Source organism: Oncorhynchus kisutch, unplaced genomic scaffold (genome assembly GCF_002021735.2).
Source record: "Oncorhynchus kisutch isolate 150728-3 unplaced genomic scaffold, Okis_V2 scaffold3051, whole genome shotgun sequence".
Classification (NCBI taxonomy): domain Eukaryota; kingdom Metazoa; phylum Chordata; class Actinopteri; order Salmoniformes; family Salmonidae; genus Oncorhynchus; species Oncorhynchus kisutch.
In genome coordinates this window covers 576920-599756 of record NW_022264996.1, presented here as the reverse complement: position 1 = coordinate 599756, position 22837 = coordinate 576920, and the positions used below count along the sequence as shown (strand labels likewise).

The 22837-nt window shown below is 42.3% G+C and overlaps 1 protein-coding gene across 8 annotated transcripts; it reads right to left on the bottom strand.

The window, feature by feature from the left end:
- Positions 1–95: 95 nt before the first annotated feature.
- Positions 96–22809, bottom strand: LOC109884570 (cleavage and polyadenylation specificity factor subunit 6). Of its 8 annotated transcripts, none has more exons than XM_031820103.1 (12): positions 22681–22809; positions 20625–20837; positions 20146–20249; positions 19790–19935; positions 19225–19410; positions 15803–15916; positions 11959–12469; positions 11397–11534; positions 10688–10803; positions 9824–9977; positions 9032–9235; positions 96–4165 (listed from the first exon to the last, which is right to left on the bottom strand). In XM_031820103.1, the coding sequence occupies exons 1-11, from the start codon at positions 22738–22740 to the stop codon at positions 9037–9039; spliced, it is 1941 nt and encodes a 646-aa protein (XP_031675963.1). In that variant the 5' UTR covers positions 22741–22809; the 3' UTR covers positions 96–4165; positions 9032–9036. The 8 variants fall into 8 exon arrangements, with proteins under 8 accessions (XP_031675963.1, XP_031675965.1, XP_031675964.1 ...); XM_031820105.1 differs by having other exon boundaries at positions 9032–9220; XM_031820104.1 differs by having other exon boundaries at positions 19225–19404.
- Between the last annotated feature and the right edge of the window lie 28 nt (positions 22810–22837).

The following is a 22837-nucleotide window of genomic DNA, read 5'->3' as shown; positions in this document are numbered from 1 at the left end:
AGCTATTGACTTGTTTGCGATCGTTGCAATTTGGATAAATATATCCAAAAAGCCTCATATTTTAACAATTAAACAGAATAAATGGAGTCACAATGTAGTTTCGATTATTTTATTTTTTGAGAAGGCACAAGGTGGTACAAACTCAGAGAACCTACTGCCTTTTTTCTTACAGCAAATAGTCTAATAAATCATATAATTAAAATAGCAATATAACCTGAAATAAACACACATCGACAGTGTTTTAGTCTGCAGTGTAATAATGCAATAATCAATCCTGTCTGATTGAGACATTTATCTTGTATATTTGATAACAATTATCCATGTAATTGTAGTTCCATCACTTTAATGATTTCCTTACTTTGCTATAACGCGAAGAGGAATACATTAAGTATATTGAATAGCAACTATTTCAGAAAATTTGCATCCGTCATTCTTCATGGATCTGGAACCGACGACTTACCTTCGGGTGAATGTCATGGAGCTGTAAATTAAATCAGGGCAAAAAGAACTACAGCCTACTGTACAATTCAGCATTTGGTGTAAGTGTAACTATGAGTAAATATATAAATAAAGAAAATAACTAGTTTCCCATTTTTTATCGTGTGAATCCTACCTGAGAAAAAAAACATGGTTTTAAGTTTGAGTAAATTAGACCGTTATAATATTTTCACAAAACAGAAAAACTACAGACCTCAGTAATATCCTCCGGTCTTATTCCAGCCTTTATACATTGCATTCTATTGATTAAGTGGACATTTGATGAAGCCAAATCAGCAATGTCAGGAACAGTAACATTTGGCCTAATGGTTCACGGAGACCCGACATCAAAGACGGAGGAAACTAGTTTATTGAAACCACTCAAAACAAGACAGTGCACCTTTAAAAAAAGTTCCATTTCCTGAACACGTCTGAGAGAGAAATTGATCAGGTAAAACTCTGGATCTGATTGTAAAAAGTATTTGAAGGTAATATCTAAAATGGATGCATTATTATATGTACAAAATGACAACACTAATTGAGCATGAGTAACACTTGTCGACTGCGTATATATGTACAGTATTGACGTATCAAACCAGCTCCACTCAAATATTCAACCGGTTTGAAAAGACGTTGGGGCTGGAAAGCTATTCGTAATGATCTGCGAATAGGTAACAAAGCATTGATAACCTGTCCATTAGCACAATAAACATGGTATACTAGCTACATAGAGCATTATGAATGCTTTACACCATATTCAATATCTCAGTGCATTTATACAATAAAATGCAATACAAAAGTTCCACGTATAAAAAAACGAAGTGTCTGTCATGCGAACTTTACCTGAAGGTGAACTTCACTAAAGGTTCCATTCAATAACATTCCATGTCAAACACATTGTTAAGTCCTCAAAATGCTCGTTGTAGCTAGTGGGCAATATTGATAAAAACTTGGAGATATTTATGTGCCAATAGTTGGATGTAATGTCTAACCAATAATGTCTAACCAATAAAATTCAAATAAAAATATATGTTTAGTTGACTGGAGCATTCGTTTCAGTGAATGATTCTAGCCACAATAACCACCTAAATATCTATCTTTAGAGTGTCAACACAATGCAAGCAGGAGAGCACCACTAATGTCTATCAGCGCCATTTAGAAAATACATAGGAGTAGAGGAGGTAGGTTTTACCGCCTTAAAACAGGCATCAATATCAGTTATTTTAATCTGGCAGACCAGTCAGTGGACAGACCCTGAGAAGCCAGGGAAGGATTGTGCTCTCATGCTTTACAAAATGGACACCTCACTTGAATACTCGTTACTGTAATTCCCCCATCCATTTACTACACCCAGCCCCTCAGCCTTGTCCCAGACCCTCACTAGTGTAATTCCCCATCCATTTACAACACCCAGACCCTCACTACTGTAATCCCCATCCATTTACAATTACCCAGCCCCTCAGCCTTGTCCCAGACCCTCACTACTGTAATCCCCATCCATTTACTACACCCAGCCACTCAGCCTTGTCCCAGACCCTCACTACTGTAATCCCCATCCATTTACAACACCCAGACCCTCACTACTGTAATCCCCATCCATTTACAATACCCAGACCCTCACTACTGTAATCCCCATCCATTTACTACACCCAGCCACTCAGCCATGTCCCAGACCCTCACTACTGTAATTCCCCATCCATTTACAACACCCAGACCCTCACTCCTGTAATCCCCATTTATAACACCCAGCCCCTCAGCCTTGTCCCAGACCCTCACTACTGTAATCCCAATTCATTTACTACACCTAGCCCCTTGGCTCAGTCCCAGACCCCCATTACTACTGTAATCAACCATTTACTACACCCAGCCTCTCAGCCTTGTCCCAGACCCTCATTACTACTGTAATCAACCATTTACTACACCCAGCCCCTCAGCCTTGTCCCAGACCCTCATTACTACTGTAATCAACTATACCCAGCCCCATGGCCTGGTCCCAGAAGGGGATCCTACAAAACAGGACCAATGCATTAGCCAGCTAACTTTGATAACCATGTGATTTTCTGGCTCATTAAGAAAAGCCGAACTTAGATATGCATTTTTGCTTATGGAGTCAAGCTTCTTTCCCCCCCAAAAAATTATTTAAGCAAATTATCTGGCTAACACATTGGTCCTGCTTTGTAGTATACCACTCAGGTCTGTATGCGTTTTAGCCAACTAGTCTAGCATTGTTATTGCTATTCAATGTTGACAAGACAATGAGTCAAGACTCTGCCAAAGTATATACAGATCTGGGACCAGGCTACAACCCTCACTGGCCTAAACCAGTGGGATAAGCAACTCAATAAGAAGTAGTATATACAGATCTGGGACCAGGCTACAACCCTCACTGGCCTAAACCAGTGGGACAAGGAACTCAATAAGAAGTAGTATATACAGATCTGGGACCAGGCTACAACCCTCACTGGCCTAAACCAGTGGGATATAAGCAACTCAATAAGAAATCAGTGCAGTACATCAGCCAGCCAATCAGAGCACAAGTTTGCAGATAAGAGACCAATTCGGTTCACAGTAGTCGTATTGTCCAGATCTGTGAAGGTTGATCTATCACTAAAATAATTCCATATAAGTCAATAATTTTGTTCTACTTGTGTCAATAATATTAGAGTAATGAACCCTTGGAATGTACTTCCTGGTAACATAAAAAAAAAAAAAATGAAAATCAAGAAAAAAAAAATATAGTTTTTTCCAAGTATAATCAAGTCCTGAATACCTCTAAAATCACTTAGCAAAAGACATGGATTTTCACCTTTGGAATTCAAATGGCAAACAGAAGTATACTGAGACTAAAAACAAACGTTTGTCAACAAGTAGCTACATTTTAAGTAGAACTTTTAGAACAAACTGATAAGTCAAAGATTAAAATATCTGTCACATGATCATTCAATGCATAAGTAGTTAACGCTAAATTCACTAATTCTGGGCATCGGGACAAATACAATTTTTTGGTCAACCGTGCTTCATTTGGTCAATAACAGCACAACTTTGCAACTTAAGTGAGAGTAAATTTAAAATAACTATTTCGTCAAATTCAACATGAAAAATGTATGCAGGGAAAAACATACACATGTAAATTATTATTAAGTGTCAAAACCCCAGTAAACAAGTTTATTACAACACAGAATCTATTTTAATATTCAAAGCAGAGACATTTACAAACATTATCCTAACGAGAAAAGTAGGGAGGGGCACGAGAGGAAATGAAGACGAAAAACCAACAAAAAAACCTCCCTGTAAAAATCAGCTCTTAACCTGACAAAATGTACACATTATAGCAGTCAAAAGTTGTCCGTTTTGGAATAGAGCAGGCAAATGTAGTCATTTGTTATTTTCGCAAAGCTTGAAAGAAGCCTGTCAACACAGGTAGGTAATAATTTTTTCGTTCACATCAAATAAAATTTCAGTAAAATAAAAATAGCTGTTGAGTAGTTTTTTTTTATACCATGAGAATGATTTTAAAGAACACTACTTATAGCCTTACACAGCTGTGAGCGATTCCCAGGTAGTCAGTCCCCTGGTAACCATGGAGACACAGACAGAGGGGGGGGGGGGGGACTAGTTGACAAGGCGATCCTGATGTAGGGCCTGCTGGTTGTGAAGAGGCGTCCTCGTCCCTGTCCTCTTCCGTAGGCTGAAATGTGTGAAAACGAAGGGTGGAGTTTGGTTTGGGGCAGCCCAACAATATACAGTTTGTTGTTTGTGTCATATCCCCTCTAATTTTACAGCACACACACACACAGAGGACACGAAACAAATACATGCAGGTACTGCTCTTTCTAATGGTAGTCAACTTGTCAAGAGAGTGATTCCACATTACAGTGAGTAAGAACAATGTAGTGCCCACAATTACTGATCCTGCTATACTGTTGAGATCTGAATTTAGAATGTCTTCAAATGTGTCATGCACTAAGTACTCAACTCATTTCAGAGAAGGTTTACAATCAATTTGTGTGGATTGGATAAACCTGTTTACGGGTGCTCACAGAACATTTTATAATCTAATCTGAAAGTGCATGGGCAGAAGATGGTATCGACAGAACGCTCAATCCCAACCCCTAGACCGTACGCACTTCTCAATATCTTTAGAGGATGTCACAGATGGACACAATATGGTATTAAGTCTACCTTGTCCTCTGATAGGTGGAAGTAAATGTGAGAATTCCACCTATCAAATCCTCTCAGATTTTCAACAAGTCCATAAAACCAAAAAGGTGTTAGCGGACAGTTTTGGGGGAATCGGTCCCCTAGTCAGAGGTGACGAGGGTATAGTTCTCCCCAAATGTTAACGCAGATTTTACCTATTGGATAGGATTTAAAAAGCGCATAGAAATAATAAATAGAACAGACGAGTCATTGACTTGAATGCAGACCCTCGTTCTAGTCATTCTACAGCTATGCGTTTAAACCTATCCGATAGGTGAAATCCAATTTGATAACATTGGGGGGGGGGGAATAAAACTGTGCCCGGAGCACTGGGAGAAGCAGAGGACTAACATGGTCAGATCTCCAGAGGAATGGTATTATTACATCAGGATAAATGTAGAAAAACACACTCTTATCCCTACATACATATATCAGTAGTCTGAAACAACTCACAAAGCCAGAGCCTGGCATGCACAGGATCAACATTACACTGACAAGTCATTGGAATTGTAAACCACATAACCATTCATTAATATTTCAGTTCATAGATCACCCCCAGACAGTTTCAAACTCATACACCAGGTAAAAGGAATATTCTGTATGTTTTGGTTGTCAATGACAATTTACACAAAAAAAAAAAAATACAACTATAGTTAACAGCCTAGTAGTAATTATTAGTTTAATTGTTTATCAATATCATTTTTAAATCAAATTGAAGCCAGGTTTTGCTCAATTAGTGAATTTACATGGTGCATAGTTGGCAATATCACATTTTTAAAAAAGTTAATACGACCAACATTTCATTGAACAGATGTCCCATCACCCTCCGCACAATCATTTCAGATCCATTGAGCATCTCAAAGGGTCCACAGCATCACCAAGACATGTTCTCAAAACGCTAACAATTATAATTATAACTAATGGATTAAAGAATGGGACCAGTTGCTGTTTTTGGTACTAACTTCCTGCAGTCTATTTTTGCAGGAGACATTGAACGAGTTTAAGGTGGTTGAACAGTCGTCAAAATGAACCTTCTTGAGATGGTGTGGACACCAATGAGTGTTTTAGGAACCACATGATGTGTAGTTGTGAAGGATGAACACACCAGCGAGAGAGAGAGAGAGAGACAGTTAAAACAGACGTAGAAATATGTTATCAGGAAATCAGGGCTGCTTTCTCCATGCCTGCAAAACATCACTGACACCTATAGACAAAATTGGAAAAATAGCTAGTCATTTCTTCCCTGTAAGTGGGCACATATGATCCCAACGCTAAATGAAACAAATGTTGAGGATCTGTGAACATAGATTGACACGTAGTGAGCATAGATGAAAGCATTTCCTTCACCATGACGTGAGACCAATAAGAGTACAGGATAATAAAGTAACCTCTCATTACTTTGTTTCCTTGTCATTTAAAAGTAATGACCAAAACTTTATATATTTTGTAGATTGATTTTGTCAGTTGTATTATTTAAAAAAGTCTTATGTTTATATGAATAGTTTAACAAAATGCTATTTCCATTTAAAAAAAGGGGGGTCAGAGAAGTTACTTAAATCAACATGTACATTTAAAGGAGTTATCCAATTTAATGCAAGCATGGAGTCACTACTCAGCAAACTAACCAATTCAATATAAAATAATATATATCAGTTACCGGTAACACAATCAGATGTTGGGGTATACATTCAAAATCACTACTGGGATTTACAAAACGCCAACATTAAATTTGAGTGACCATCAACCCATTTAAAAATAGGACAAACACCACAATTCTTTTCTTGACTACATCATTTCAGTGACACACCCATTGACGTTCAATTCCTACAAGATATTTGGTACCAAGTCAAAATTGTCTGGCTGTCTGTTTCAAACTACAGACTAAAAAACAAGACAACCGACAGTAAAATCTTGAGATCCACTTCAAATGAGGTGTACCATTAGAAACATAAAATATCCACATTAACAAAATGGCTGCCGTTGAATTGTGGACAATAGTGATGATTCTTTAGTCCTCATTGAAATATCAGATAAGTACTGTACCTATATTGATTGATATTATCAGCATCTTTTCAAGTACTGTACCTCTGGTAAAAATATTTTATGGTTTTCTTATTCGTTTACAGGATCAGCACATTGTGAAGCCCAGTAATTAAGGGAAGAAAAGTAATCAAATTGACCTCAAATTTACACGCAAACAGACATTGCCAGGGCCCTATAAAATCAATTGAAAATGTCCCCCAATTCCATTTATATATAACAAATAAACATTGGATGTTCTAAGTGCACAACCGTGTTTAAACAGGAGAGCAGAAATGACATGTTTGGGTGTAGTTACCCTTTAATTCAACTGTGCACCAGCGAGCGTCACTGTTTGGTGAGTGATGTTTCTGCAGCACTCATGTGATTGCAGAGTTTGCTAAACAAATGGCCAGTGGATTTATGCAAATAATCACGATACCATTCTGCCAAGTAAATATTAACGACAGAGAAGCCTGTGTTTAACTGAGAATGGTTTTGGGGAAAATCTTTCCATCTACCAGAAGACTGTCGTCATTATATTAGCATCATCGCTAACGGCTTAACAAAGTGGTGGACAGTCGCGGACACACCAGACACTGACGTTTCCTCTTCAGAAAGTTAAAGAAAAATAAGACTCACTGATGCATTTCATTCATATTTTATGATGATGATCTTGGACCCATTTAGTCGACACCCCACCGGCCTCGACCCATTTAGTCGACGCCCCACCGGCCTCGACCCATTTAGTCGACGCCCCACCAGCCTCGACGCCCCACTAGCCTCGACGCCCCACTAGCCTCGACGCCCCACTAGCCTCGACGCCCCACTAGCCTCGACGCCCCACTAGCCTCGACACATTTCGTCGACTTCCTACTAACATTATTGAATATTGAGTCATTCCGTTTTGATGTCTGGGTTCTGTCCACATTCTCCACAACGTGGATTTTATAGGGCCCTACACTGTGGTTCTGTCCACATTCTCCACAACGTGGATTTTATAGGGCCCTACACTGTGGTTCTGTCCACATTCTCCACAACGTGGATTTTATAGGGCCCTACACTGTCATGAAGTATGTATATATAATATATAACCCCATGTTACCATCAAGGTACACAAAATGGATTAAAAAAACCCGAGCCCATAATTTTTTGGGAAATCAATCCTTCAATGTTATGGAAAAAACGCAAAAAAAAAAAAATGGCACATACAGAAATGATATATGTAAAAAGGTAAAAACTGTGTTCATCTAATGTTAACAGCACCAAAAGCAGTAGCAACACTCAAAATGGTCTGAGGTACAAAAACCGGGGCTTTAGAGTGAAGACCAACTACGCTACAGGAGACATAGCGGGCTAGTTACCTAGTTACCACATTCCTGTAGACTGTTAAGGGAGTATGACCAGATAACTATTTGCCTATAAATTTATATAGACAAAACATTTTACCAGCTTGATATTAATGTCATTAATTATACAAAAACATTAACAAAAATTATTTTTCTTCAAGACCATCAATTTCAGCGTGATAAAAATACAAATATGGCACAGATATGTGTCAAGTTCACAGACGATATACCAAAACCCTTTCCATTATTTAACCCCCAAAACCATACTTTGGCTTATATTAGAGAGCTGAGAGTAGTTTTAAAATAGTTTAGACATTTCAATTTGCATGTAAACCATTACCTCAGGTTAGCAAGAGTCAGAACCACCTACAGTTTTGGTCATCATTTGGTGGCCTACAAAACATCTCATACAACCAACCCTCTTAAGTTGTACCATCACAGAGTTCAACCTTTGACCCCTGCAAAATGTAGACTAATCATTTCTTGGCACATTGTGGCATCAGGTGTCAAAGAAACCCTTCAATAAACAATTGGTGTATTTTTTACAACCTTTCACAGGTGTTGATCATTTGTCATAAAGTACTTTTTCCAACTTAAAGAGATTTCAAATATTTTCAAGCTTACCAGGGCTTCCATATAAAACACCCCCTACAACACACACTCATGCAGTAGAAGCATGACGACACAGTCAATGTTCAAAGGATGAAAGTAAACAACACAGTCAAAAACCTACAACAAGTTTTAGACAAACAATATATATTTACACACATGGCAGCAATGAGTCAGTTCTGGTCAAGACTACAATAATGACTGATGGAACAAGGCCTTTACCTACCACCTCCACCTACCGTCGGGCTCCGCAGGGCGCGTCCCGCTCGGGGCCTCTTGTTCTGGGCCGTAGCGACCTGGCCCCTGGCCTGCATTAAGCTGAGGGAGAAGAGTGGTGACATGGTTACGGGTAAGGAGTTTGAACGGGAAATACACACCTCCGCTAACGATGTCGGTACTCCCTCTCACGGTCTCTTTCACGTTCTCGTTCTCTGTCCCCGCGGTGCCGTTCTCTCTCCCGGCTGCGTTCGCGGTAGTAGTCCTCATGGCGGTCGCGGCTACGGGACTTGTGGCGCCGGCTCTTCTCCCGGGATCGGCTGTGGTCACGCTCCCTCGACCTCTCGCGTCTTTTAGGGGCAGAACTTACATTCATACATCAAACTCTTAACCAACCGCCAAAGCAGGTCTGTCCATCGGCCAAAACCATCAATAATTTCATAAACAATGACGTCACCAATACAACTGTCAGTAACACTTCGATCTGTCAATCAATTACATTTGAGACAATATTACCCAGACTGTTTTATAATAAGTGCATTCAACTACAGTTGGTAAAAACATCACAACCATTCCCAGTCAATAAGAACAGAATAGCACAGGAATATAAGCACAATGACTTAGCAGGTACCGAACATCATCCTGAATTATCCGACACCTTCAATTCATTCACTTCTCTCAGTTGTCTGTTATAACAACCAGGGTTGGAGTCAAATCAGTTCATTCCCTTATAATTCCAGTCAATTCAGAAAGTAAATCATATTAAAACTCAAGAAGAATTTTAATTACTGTGTGCTCCCTGAATTGAAATGGAACTGCCCCCCCCCGAATTGAAATGGTACTCCCCCCCCCCCCCCCCCCCCTGCATTTACATGGTACTGCCTGCATTGAAATGGAACTGCCCCCCCTCCCTGACAGGAACCACAGCAGAATGAGGAAGAGGTTGTATTTACCTGGAGGCAGAGCCGTAGGACTTGTTCTCGATGCCGTGGAGACAGTCCTGTAGAGAGCTGATGAGGACTTTACAACGGTCGTCAGCAGAGACCTTGGACTGCTTGATCAGAGAGATGGCTGTCACCAGAGTCTCTATGGCACTGCCGTAGTCAGCTGATGGAGAGAGGGAGACATTAACACCACATGGTACAGCTCAGACACTTAGATAAGGGTCACTTGTGAAAGTACGCAATACAATCTACAAGCAGCACATAGATAAAAATGTGTGTGTGTGTGTGTGTGTATTCAGCCCCACGGTAGAGTGTGTTGTAGTATTTGTGAGGTGTGTGTGTGTGTGTGTGTGTTCAGCCCCTCGGTAGAGTGTGTTGTAGTATTTGTGAGGTGTGTGTGTGTGTGTGTATTCAGCCCCTCGGTAGAGTGTGTTGTAGTATTTGTGAGGTGTGTGTGTGTGTGTGTATTCAGCCCCTCGGTAGAGTGTGTTGTAGTATTTGTGAGGTGTGTGTGTGTGTGTGTGTATTCAGCCCCTCGGTAGAGTGTGTTGTAGTATTTGTGAGGTGTGTGTGTGTGTGTGTATTCAGCCCCACGGTAGAGTGTGTTGTAGTATTTGTGAGGTGTGTGTGTGTGTGTGTATTCAGCCCCTCGGTAGAGTGAGTTGTAGTATTTGTGAGGTGTGTGTGTGTATATTCAGCCCCACGGTAGAGTGTGTTGTAGTATTTGTGAGGTGTGTATGTGTGTGTGTGTGTGTATTCAGCCCCAAGGTAGAGTGTGTTGTAGTATTTGTGAGGTGTGTGTGTGTGTATTCAGCCCCTCGGTAGAGTGTGTTGTAGTATTTGTGAGGTGTGTGTTTAGGGCATGATCCATACCAGCGCTAGCATCTGACACCGCCCTAGAGATGGCACTACTGGAGATGGCTCGGTTCCGGTTCATGATCTCCTCAAACTCTGCCTCGCTCAGCGGTGTCCGCGCCGACTCCATCTCCCTGGGACAGAGACAAGCAGGAAGGAGACAGCGTCAATATCTTTTTAAAAAGTCCTCAAACTCAACGACAAACTCAGAACCACTAGATACAGGAAAGAGGACGTTTTAGAGGAAGGAAAAGCTATTTTTTTTCCATTAGTCTTTCCTAACTCCTCGCCTTCTCAAAAGTCATTGGAGGAGAAGGTCAGAGGGGAGGGACCATGACTGTTCTCCGCCAATGAATTTTTCGAGGTCGCGCGAAATGGAGAAATTGATCAAGAGCAAGAGAGATTGAGAAAACAGAGGGGTGAGACAATCAGATGAGTCAAGGAAACACACAGTTAATGGACAGCTAAAACGACACAGCAGACGCAAACCACGTTATCCAAGCCTGTGGGAATTAACACCAGTGATAACTAGCTAATCTAAGGAAACACACAACACACACACACACACCACACAGTTTACTAACGCTTATCAAAATCATAGCTCGGCCAATCCATCAACCACAACAAGCATCCACTCTCAAAATTCAACAAAGCCAGGCACCAGGTCATTACAGGGGAAGCTAGTTCCTAATGTTCGTTCAGCGGGTCTGGCAGTATTTCTACTAACCCTGGGTCACTCGCATTGTGCAAGTGCTGGCCGCCATTTTTCAGATCGACCAAACCCTCGTTAATCCAGGGGTCTGGGCAGCCGCGGGGCAGGGGGGCCCTGAGGTCAAACTCACAGATTAGCGGGGGACGCTGGTTACTGTAGGCAGCCAGAGGAGGGAGGGAGGGAAGGAAGGGTGGATGGAGGAAGGGAGATTTCAGGAGGGTCACTAAAGAAACCACGCTTCGTAGTCAAAATACTAAAGTTAAAAAAAAGACCCCCCCTTTAAAAGACGCACCCCACACAAACGATGACGGACTGTTGCTAAGGGAACCTGACAGCGCTATAAAACAAGGTGTTGGATGATGTCCTGGTGTTGCTTCTACCACAGCTGTTCTACATACTGAAATAAACTCAAGACTAAAACTGGCAGTATTCGTCATTCAATAGATCAGTTTTCTTCCAACACAAACCATCATCTAGAGTAGAGTAAAGGAGGTTGGAACAGAACCGAAGAAGAGGGAAACTGACTTTCTGTAGAACTGGCAATACGTGATGTCATGATCCTGTTGGGTTATATTACCTGCCGGCGGGGCCGAAGTCTCCCCGGTCATACGGAGGTGGCCGTCCATAGGGGTCGTTGGGCCCGTTGGGGCCCCTGCCGTCTCCTCCAGGAGGGCCCCCCATGTTGTTAGGACCCCCAGGAGGAGGGAAGAACGCTGGGTTGACATGGGGAGCCGGTGGGGGGCCTCCAGGTCGGGGCCCAGTCATGTGTGGTGGGGGAGCGAGGGCCAGAGGTGGTCCAAGGGGCCCGGGGGGGCGAGGAGGGAAATGACCCGGGGGTGGAGGGCCCTGTTGGGGAGGTGGGGGGCCGGGAGGAGGGCCGAAGCCGTGTGGGGGAGGGCCAGGGGGGAGAGGACCCATGGGGGGCTGGCCGAACTGGCCGGGGAACATGACCGGGGGTGGGGGGCGGTCGCCACGGTTGGGGGGGCCTTGCATGGGAGGGGGGAGGCCCTGTCCTGGGGGAGGGGGGCCTAGGGGTCCAGGGGGACCTAGTGGTCCAGGAGGGGGTCGAGGTGGGCCCTGCATACCACCTGGAACACAGAAACACAAAACAGAACCTTCTTGAGTTTGGATTCACTACCAACTGTTTGAAAGCAAATTAAAGCATTGTGGTGACCCAGTAGACGGCGCCGAGACGTTCCCAGTGTCAGTAGACGGCGCCGAGACGTTCCCAGTGTCAGTAGACGGCGCCGAGACGTTCCCAGTGTCAGTAGACGGCGCCGAGACGTTCCCAGTGTCAGTAGACGGCGCCGAGACGTTCCCAGTGTCAGTAGACGGCGCCGAGACGTTCCCAGTGTCAGTAGACGGCGCCGAGACGTTCCCAGTGTCAGTAGACGGCGCCGAGACGTTCCCAGTGTCAGTAGACGGCGCCGAAACGTTCCCAGTGTCAGTAGACGGCGCCGAGACGTTCCCAGTGTCAGTAGACGGCGCAGAGCAGTTCTTGGAATCCAGAGACCACGAACAGGGAACTCAAGTACTGCAGAAAATGTCTTCGCTTGGGTTTGATGACTTCTGGATAGGAATTGTGACATTTTAAGTTGCTTGACGTGTTGGTGAGAAGATATGAAAAATGCTAAAATGTGTGATCCTGTATGTTTAAGTCCCTGCCTTGGAGGCCACCTTGACTTAGTGGGATCAAAGTTCAAGCTGAGAAGGCAACACAAGCTGTGAATACTGACGTTGTACAACGTGAAGGACCACATTCACATCTCTGTTTGACACAAGGGGTGGGCTGCATCAACTCTTAAACTGGGTTAAATCATCTTGTTGCACCACATTTTGCACCAAATTTTAAACCTAGTTTTAAAGGAATTCTAGTTCAATTTAATCCTAGTGAAATTAAACCTAGTTTAATGAATCCTAGTTAAATTAAATCCTTCCTCTATTCTATGTTCACTTTAAACCTAGATACAAAACGACAGAGTTCGTCAGAGAATAAGAGACAGTTTGAATCATGTTGAGATTTATAATAATTAACTAATTATTAACAGGCTTTGTACGTTCCCAAATTGTACAACAATTGAATTGGGGCTTGTGATATGCCCAGCCTTGGTACGAATGATGATGTTATGGAACCTGCTGTAACGGGCCTGATAACAGTAACATTGTAGTGAAGTAGCATTAACCTTCATTTTAACATGCATTATAGGTATTCATATTTACCAGTTATTTATGCTTACTAAATATTGGTGGGTGGAGTTGTCCATCATCATAATAGGAGTTGTGGAGAGGGGCAAACTGCTGGGGAATCATCTCGCATATCTTCTGGGTGATCGGAGACCCACCCTCTGGTCTGAAAGAGACCCCGCCTGTCTTCTGCCGCATCCTTTTTGGCTTTCTCTTGTTAAAATGATTAATTCCCCCAGCACGCGCTCACCCGATTTGGGTCCCTCTTCTCTTTAATCCGTGTCGATCCATTAAATCTGAAATGGCCCAGGTGTCTCCCTTCTTTTTGACAGTTGTGTTGTCAGTATTTTTATCCTCCAGTACTTTACTAAATGCCTCCATCAGCTCCGACAATAAATAAATAAATACAATTTAATAAACTGATATATTTGAACTTATTTGACTTGCCATGGTCAGGTGGCTAGCGGACAAATAATAAGTGGCTAAATAACGTTAAGTAATGACAATAATACATAATATTGCATGCTAGCTAGCTTGGTTTATAAACTAGCTAGGGCCTCCCGAGTGGCGCAGTGGTCTAAGGCACTGCATCGCGAGCTGTGCCATGAGAGATTCTGGGTTCGAATCCAGGCTCTGTCGCAGCCGGCCGCGACCAGGAGACCCATGGGGTGGCGTACAATTGGGAAGGGTTTGGCCCAGCGTCGTCTGGGTTAGGGGAGGGTTTGGCAGACAGGGATGTCTTTGTCCCATCGCACACTAGTGACTCCTGAGGCGGGCCGGGCGCAGTGCACACTGACACGGTCGCCAGGTGTACGGTGTTTCCTCAGACACATTGGTGGTTAAGTGGGCATTGTATCAAGAAGCAGTGCGGCTTGGTTGGGTCGTATTTCAGAGGACGCACGGCTCTCGACCTTCGCCTCTCCCGAGTCCATACTGGAGTTGCAGCGATGGGACAAGACTGTAACTACCAATAGGAGACTAACAACCAATTGGATACCACAAAAAGGGGGACAAAAATAAATAAAATAGCTAGCTACAGTAGCTAACAAATGAGTTGTCTGTCTAGTACTGGCAAATAACGGATTTTATTTCAAATCAGAACCACGATGGATTTACAGTAGTTCTAACATAGTTTTTATTTATTTATAACGAAACAGCAACTTTGTGGCCTCATTTGTCAAGTAGGCTAGCTACTTCCTTTCAACTCACAAAATACCTCACATATTGGTGTAACATGTCACTGATCATATTTTAAAACTGTTAATCATGAATTTACTGATCCAGATTTGAAATGAAGTGGTGCAACACATCTGATTTATTATAAACCTAGATTAGCTCTAATCCCAGATGAATTATAAACCTAGATTAGCTCTAATCCCAGATGAATTATAAACCTAGATTAGCTCTAATCCCAGATTAATTATAAACCTAGATTAGCTCTAATCTGAGATTAATTTAAACCATGTTGGTGCAACCCACCCTAGGCGTCCTGTGAATTAAAATTCAATATTGAGCGAGATTATACATTTTGCAAGCTATTAGCAACGAAAGCCAAGAACCAGTTGGCCGAGTATCAGGACAGACAGGCCTGGATGGCTGGAAAGACCATCTTGGTATGGAGCAGGCAGGACTGACTGGTCCGGATGGTAAGAGGTCAGCCATCTAAGACACCCCTTCTATAATAATTGTGTTGTCTAGCTTCCAAGAGTGCTGGACAGCCACTCTTGTCAGAAGAGCCAATAGAAACAGAACAAGCAACACAGCATATAAAGATTGACAGTTATGACAATGATCAATAACCCAGGACTTAAAGTGTGTGTGGGGGGGGGGGGGGGGGGGGGGGAGAAGCTTGGTCAGACAGTCAGAGTCAGCCCAGGACTCCATAGACAGACAGGCCTTAATAAAGAGTCTTGGCCAGTCAGTCAGTCAGTGCAGGACTCCATAGACAGACAGGCCTTAATGAAAGAGAACATGTAAGCAGGAGGTAGAGGTGGCAGGGGCGGGGGGGGGGGTAATCATTCTTATTTAATACATTAGCACTATGAAGGGTTGCAAAAATCCAAAACATTACCAAAACTCCCAAAAATTCCAGGTTGGAAGATTCCATTGTAGCGAATTCCCTGAGAATTACATAAACCCTCCAGCTGGGATTTCTGGAAAATCTGGGATTTTTGGGAAGATTTGGGGAAGATTTGCCAACCCTAGAACTGTTGTCAACAGGAGTCGAGGCATTTCACCTCTGGGTCGCCAATTCCCATCACGTCCCGGCGGGAAGCAATTGAAATTCATATCCATCAGGTGGCCTTCTTGGTGTCTATGGTTAATGAGTTCAGGTGGCCTCATCCCCGACCCTAGTGGGAGGAAAAACACAATCACAACAAGGCTGTGACCACACTGGCCATCCGGCCAATGGCAGAAGCGCAGCTAGCAACACAGGAAGAAGTTGCCAAAGCAAAAATTGTTGTTTTTTAAAATTATTATTATCTGAAGGGGGGGGGGGGTTAAGACGGGGGCAAACTGGATAAAACAAATGTTGAATAATACCCCCCCCCCCATCCTAACACAATCCAAGTGCTTCACTCAACTTCTGAGAGCAAGGGGACAGAGAACAGGAGTCAGGATGTAATGAAACAGACTAAATGTGTAGAGATGGTAGATTGGTGCTTTCCAATCCTTTCCACATATGGTCACGTGGAAGACAGGATAATACCCAGACAGGAGGAGCCATCTTCAGTTCAGCCCATGCAGTGCATAACACCAACAGTACTGGCCTGGCTGTCAGTGGAAGATTCATTCACAGTGCTTACAGCAGAAACAGTTCACCAGAAAGGAAGCCATTTCATTGGTTGTAAATCAGGGCACGGTTTAAATTTAACCAATTAAAACAGGCTTCCTTTCTGTAGTGTTTTTCAGGGTATCTGCAGGTTCCATTTAGTTGAATTGAAGACTAACAACCTTTTTTAAACTCCACTTTGAACACAATTTAATAGTTATTTTGAGGTCTGCCACAGCTGCTAATATTCCCCTCCAGAAATGAGCCCATGATGGTACAAAGTAGTCTTTTTGGGACTGGCTGTTATTCCAAGACAGACATAGAATAAGTTAACCATTTCATCTGGGGCGGCAGGGTAGCCTAGTGGTTAGAGTGTTGGACTAGTAACCGGAAGGTTGCAAGTTCAAACCCCTGAGCTGACAAGGTACAAATCTGTCGTTCTGCCCCTGAACAGGCAGTTAACCCACTGTTCCTAGGCCGTCATTGAAAATAAGAATGTGTTCTTAACTGACTTGCCTGGTTAAATAAAGGTAAAATTAAAAATTAAAATTGGACCACTCCGCTGTGACATCATCTCAATGACATACTGTGTAAAGTGGTATTATTGGCCCACTCCGCTGTGACATCATCTCAATGACATACTCTGTAAAGTGGTATTATTGGCCCACTCCGCTGTGACATCATCTCAATGACATACTCTGTAAAGTTGTGTTATTTCATCTATATTGACATTTGAGATAGAATTGTTACACTCACAATAACCTGAGGCGGTCCTACTGAGGCGGTCCTACTGAGGCGGTCCTACTGAGGCGGTCCTACTGAGGCGGTCCTACTGAGGCGGTCCTACTGTATGGGCTAATAGCAGTACGGCCAAATGTTCAAAACATTTTAGATTAAAAAAATAATAATAAAATAGCTAAAAATATCCTTGGTAATACCTTCTTAAAAAATATCCTTGGTAATACCTTCTTAAAACATATCCTTGGTAATACCTTCTTAAAACATATCCTTGGTAATACCTTCTTAAAACATATCCTTGGTAATACCTTCTTAAAACATATCCTTGGTAATACCTTCTTAAAACATATCCTTGGTAATACCTTCTTAAAACATATCCTTGGTAATACCTTCTTAAAACATATCCTTGGTAATACCTTCTTAAAACATATCCTTGGTAATACCTTCTTAAAACATATCCTTGGTAATACCTTCTTAAAACATATCCTTGGTAATACCTTCTTAAAAAATATCCTTGGTAATACCTTCTTAAAACATATCCTTGGTAATACCTTCTTAAAAAATATCCTTGGTAATACCTTCTTAAAAAATATCCTTGGTAATACCTTCTTAAAAAATATCCTTGGTAATACCTTCTTAAAAAATATCATAAAATAGCTCAATTAATCCTTGGTAATACCTTCTTAAAACAATTGGCATGCTGACTGCATTAATGTCCACCAGAGCTGTTGCCAGAAAATTTAAAGTTAATTTCTCTACCATAAGCCACCTTCAACATCATTTTAGAGAATTTGGCAGTACGTCCAACCGGCCTCACAACCGCAGAACACGTGTTTGGCTTTGTGAGGGTGAGCAGTTTGCTGACGTCAACGTTGTGAACAGATTGCCCCATGTTGGCGGTGGGTTATGGTCTGGGCAGGCATAAGCTACGGACAACAAACACAATTGCATTTTAAAATCGATGGCAATTTGAATGCAGAGATAACGATGGCGAGATCCCGAGGCGCATTTTGTTTAGGTATCTGTTACCAACGGATACCTAATCATGTGAAATCCATAGATTACAGCCTAATATTTCAATTGACTGATTTCCCTTATATGAACTGTAACTCGGTATAAGCTGAAATTCTTGCCTTGTTGCCTTTCTTTTTGATCAGTATAGTAAAATTATCCTTGGCCTTCTTAAAACAATTCCATATAGCCTCGTAGAACCCCACCCCGGCTTAGTGTTAGAGGAAATTATGGTTGAAATGACTAATTATGTATACATTCCAATCAGAACTGACTAGTCCAAATGCTATAATGTACTGTACATGTGAATTTTCTCTCTTGCTCCCATTCCCAATTGTATATAATGTAGTCAGGAGTTTGGTAACAATGAAGGTCTGTTCCTTAGTTCATACATTTGTACAATCTCCAGGTGGTAGGAACGGCCCATCTCCAGACTGTCTAGAATGTTGATTTATACTGACTGGCCTTGACTTCGTGCCGATAACGCGAAGGCTCGAGAGCAAGAGGGCCCCTCTACTTGTGAAATAGATAGAACGTTTAGAAAACGCTGACGTCATTTTCAGTTTATAACCTGTGGAAATATGTGTATGTGGTTAGTACTCTCTTGAAATAAACGCTGTTACCTTTGGCTTTTAAGACTGGTCTCAATCTACTTCATGCATAATTAATGAACTTACAACTCATTAATGAATTAGAATGAGTGAGAATCTGGTTTTGGCTACAAAACATACAGGAATTTAGAAATTCCACTAACACTTAGACAGGGCTTTGCCTTATGGGTTAACAGTAAGTCCATTTCAGAACATGTGGTTGGATAGCTCTCTCCAACGTCTTGAAAGTGGCCTCCAGTATTATTTGATGTTCCATTGTTAATTTTAGAGTTTTTGCCGCGTGTCAACAATTAAGCAGTAGCACAATATAACATTAAGCAGTAGCACAATATAACATTAAGCAGTAGCACAATGTAGTCATCTCGGTCACATTTTTTAAAGACCTTTGAAAACAGAATTTAAGATACTTTAAGATTTACAAAATCAATTTTAAGACAGACTTTTTAAGAACCAGCAGACACCCTGGTTTTAGCCGAGAGCCGTGCGAACGGACCGACCCGACTGCTGGAGTGGGAAGAGTACTCACCTGGGAAGTGAGGCGGGGGCCCTCCGGGTCCGATGGGCCCAGGGAAGCGGTCTCCTCCAGGACCAGGAGGCCCGGGGAAGCGGCCTCGGCCCCTACCCATGCCCATGGGGAAGCCACCGCGGGGGCCCATGGTGGGGGGTCCCGCCTTCCCATCTCCGGACATCTGCCCACCCGATGTACCTGGGCATAAAGGGAAAGAAGAGGGCAGAGAGAACATTCAAATCCCCAACTCATTGTGCTCACCCAATTAGGTAGTTCCGAACGCAAAAAAAAAATCTAATTAGTTCACTAAACCAATGCATTTATTCAAATAAATGTAGTTATTAATCAAATGTATAAAATATTTTTATAACATTTCTGCATTGACAGCAGAGGCAGACTCAAGCCCCAAATACCTGGGTCTGCTGCAGCGTATTTGGGTCTGCTTCAGTGTATTTGGGTCTTCCCAGGTTATCAGACCTACCTTGTCATTAAACCATGCAGAAAAACCAGATAACTCATTTATAATTATTATTCTATAACACTAATTGCCCGTCCCCGTGTGGAGGCACGCAGGTTCACCTACTTTTCCGAGACTGCATCTCGAACTGGCTGAGGGACTGTTTGTTGCAGGGGGTAACAATGGGGTTCTGTCCGTGGAGCTCCCGTTTAGCCAGCAGGTCCAGTAGCTTCCTAGAGGACGTGTCTGAGCCCACACACACCAGGGCAAACCTAATGGGACACACCAGGGCATAACGGGACCATGTCATCATCTCTTTCCTTCCTTATGGCTTTTATTTGGGGATTTTTTTCCTGTTTTTCTCTTTAAAATAATTGAATAAATGAAGATCAACGTACAACTACCTGTGCGTAGTTCAAACCCTGTCTGTTCAGAGTGTCAGTGTGTACTGAGGGATCATGAAAGGCAAGGAGAAAGCTCACCCTTTACTCTGGCCGTTGGCTCTGTTCTCAAAGAACTTGATCTCCAGCAGATCCTTAATGCCTATTGATCCAATGGCGTCTGTCAAATCTTCGTCTGTTGTCCACTGGAAAGGGGAGGCACATCAAGACCCATTACATAATTGATGCACATTAAGGGCTAGTTTCCCTGACCCCGACTAAGCCCATCTCTGGACTAAAAAAACACTTCCAATGGCGATCCTCAAAGACTCACCGAGCACGCTTTTTATCTCCGGAGATAAGCTTCATCTGGGTCCGAGTAACTGGCCCGTTTATATTCGTCTTTGTTATTCAGCAGACGCTCTAATCCAAACCCATAACCTACACATGTGAGATTGCCTATGTACAGGGCGATCCTCAAAGACCCACTGAGCACGCTTTTTATCTGGGTCTGAGTAACTGGCCCGTTTATATTCATCTTTGTTATTCAGCAGACGCTCTAATCCAAACCCATAACCTACCCATGTGAGATTGCCTATGTACAGGGCGATCCGCTTGCCAGTGTACGTGTAAACCACGTTGGGCGGGGTGCTCTTGTTCCCCTCGGAGCCAGCAGGTGGGGGTAGGTTGTCCAGGTAGTCCCGGTCCTCAGGTGCGTCTCCGTTATTATTGGCCGAAGGAGAGATAACATCGTCATACAAGTCTATCTGGTCATGGGCAGGGTAGTCTGATTCCTGGGGGGGGGGGGGGGGTAGAACACAATAGGTCAACCTTACATCACAGTCAGTCAATCAATAGTTGTGCTCCAGAATGTCTTTAAAACTCTGGGATTGTTCCTTAATGTCAATGTTGGGTCCTACAGATGATATCAACGATGATATCAACAAAGACGATCTGGAACGAGTCCCAACAACCTGCTTTGACACGTGTGACGGTCAGAGAGCAGAATGAAGTCTTAGCTGTTTTGCAGTTAAAACGATGTGTGACATTCGGGACATGAAATACAAAAGATGCAGTCATTATTACACATCTGAATAGGCAAACAATGTGAGCCATATTATCGAGCCAACATTTCAACAGTAACTGTTTGTTGCCTAGAGCTGGTTGTATTTTCAGTCCAACGTGTAATATTTTGGACAGTCCCCGTTGTAATGAGTTCCTAACAAACACGGGTACTTTGCTTTGAGTCAACAAAACATAATTTGAATAAGTAAAACATCCAAATGAGTGTTTGCAATATGCAGATTTGTTCGGTACAAATGGACTACTGCTCTGGAGATTATGACTTTGAACATTTTTGGAAATATCCCTTTAAAGTGCAGATGCACATTGAAAAAGACTCGGCCAAGTATGACCAACTCTCAGCATACACAACACTTCAGTCTACACACACTGCATCAGAGTGCAGTTGGCAATCTTTGCAGAAAGCTGACATGCGAAACCATAGAGATATCTGCATTTTTTTTGTGAGAACTGGGTCAAATATCCCCCACGTAAATGAACAAATCAGTCCTGTGATTGATCAATGAGAATCCAACTCAACTCAAAACGAATAGCATTTCCATCTTAACTATTCTTGAACTGCAATACTGGGTTAAGGGCTTGTACTGAAGCATTTCACGGTAAAGTCCACAATTGTTGTATTCAGCATTTCACGGTAAAGTCTACAATTGTTGTATTCAGCATTTCACGGTAAAGTCTACAATTGTTGTATTCAGCATTTCACGGTAAAGTCTACAATTGTTGTATTCAGCATTTCACGGTAAAGTCTACAATTGTTGTATTCGGCGCATGTGACATTTGAATAGCATTTCCATTTGGCATTAAAAATGCAGTAAATAAACAAAAATATCAGATTTAGAAAGGCAGTTGATTGAAAAAAATAACAAAACCATTCATGATTGTGCAACATCGTATCTTGAAATGTTTTTTTGCTTTGAGAAAAATTAAAAGATTAACATCAACATAAGAGCTAACTTCAGCCTAGCCAGCAAGCAGGGGGAGTGACGCCGAGATCGCAACAACCTTTTAAACAGTCGCCGACCGGAGGGAAACTACACTTTAATTATATATAAAAATTAAACTCGTTATTAGCACAGTCCCTACTGTTTAATGCTATTAGCCAAACAGTTACCCGGTAATGTGTAACTAGGTAGTTGAATACCAATATAATGTTAGCGCACGACGACAAAGCAGGCCACGGTGTTTTTGTGTTGCGGAGGCCTTCCCCGCCACTTCGCCTCCGGTACAACACTGTCGTTAACAATGAAACGACCACGTTGGCTTGCAAAGTGAAACATATTTACCTATCAAAATGTATACATTAGCCAACAAACATAAAACTAAGAAGGTACACAACATCCACGTTACTATTTAAAAAAAATATTTGACAAGTCATTGCGTAGTTGCAATTCAAAAACGCTGCGACTAACACAGGCAACGCTTTGCAGGTCTCATCGGACGCCAGATAACTCGGCTTAACTTTCAAAAAACATTTTAGCAAATAAAAATCATAGGGCAAACCAAAAACATGTCTATAACGGTGCAGGATTTAAACAAACGTAACGGTTTGCATACCTGGTTGAAATCCTCTTCAACATCGGCGTAGATGTCGATGTGATCAACTCCGTCAGCCATTTTCCAGACCACCTCCTCCACCGATCAACCTGAACAAGACAAAATGCAAACAGGAAAGCAGAAAACGTCACATCTGGGGACATTAATCCTAGTTATC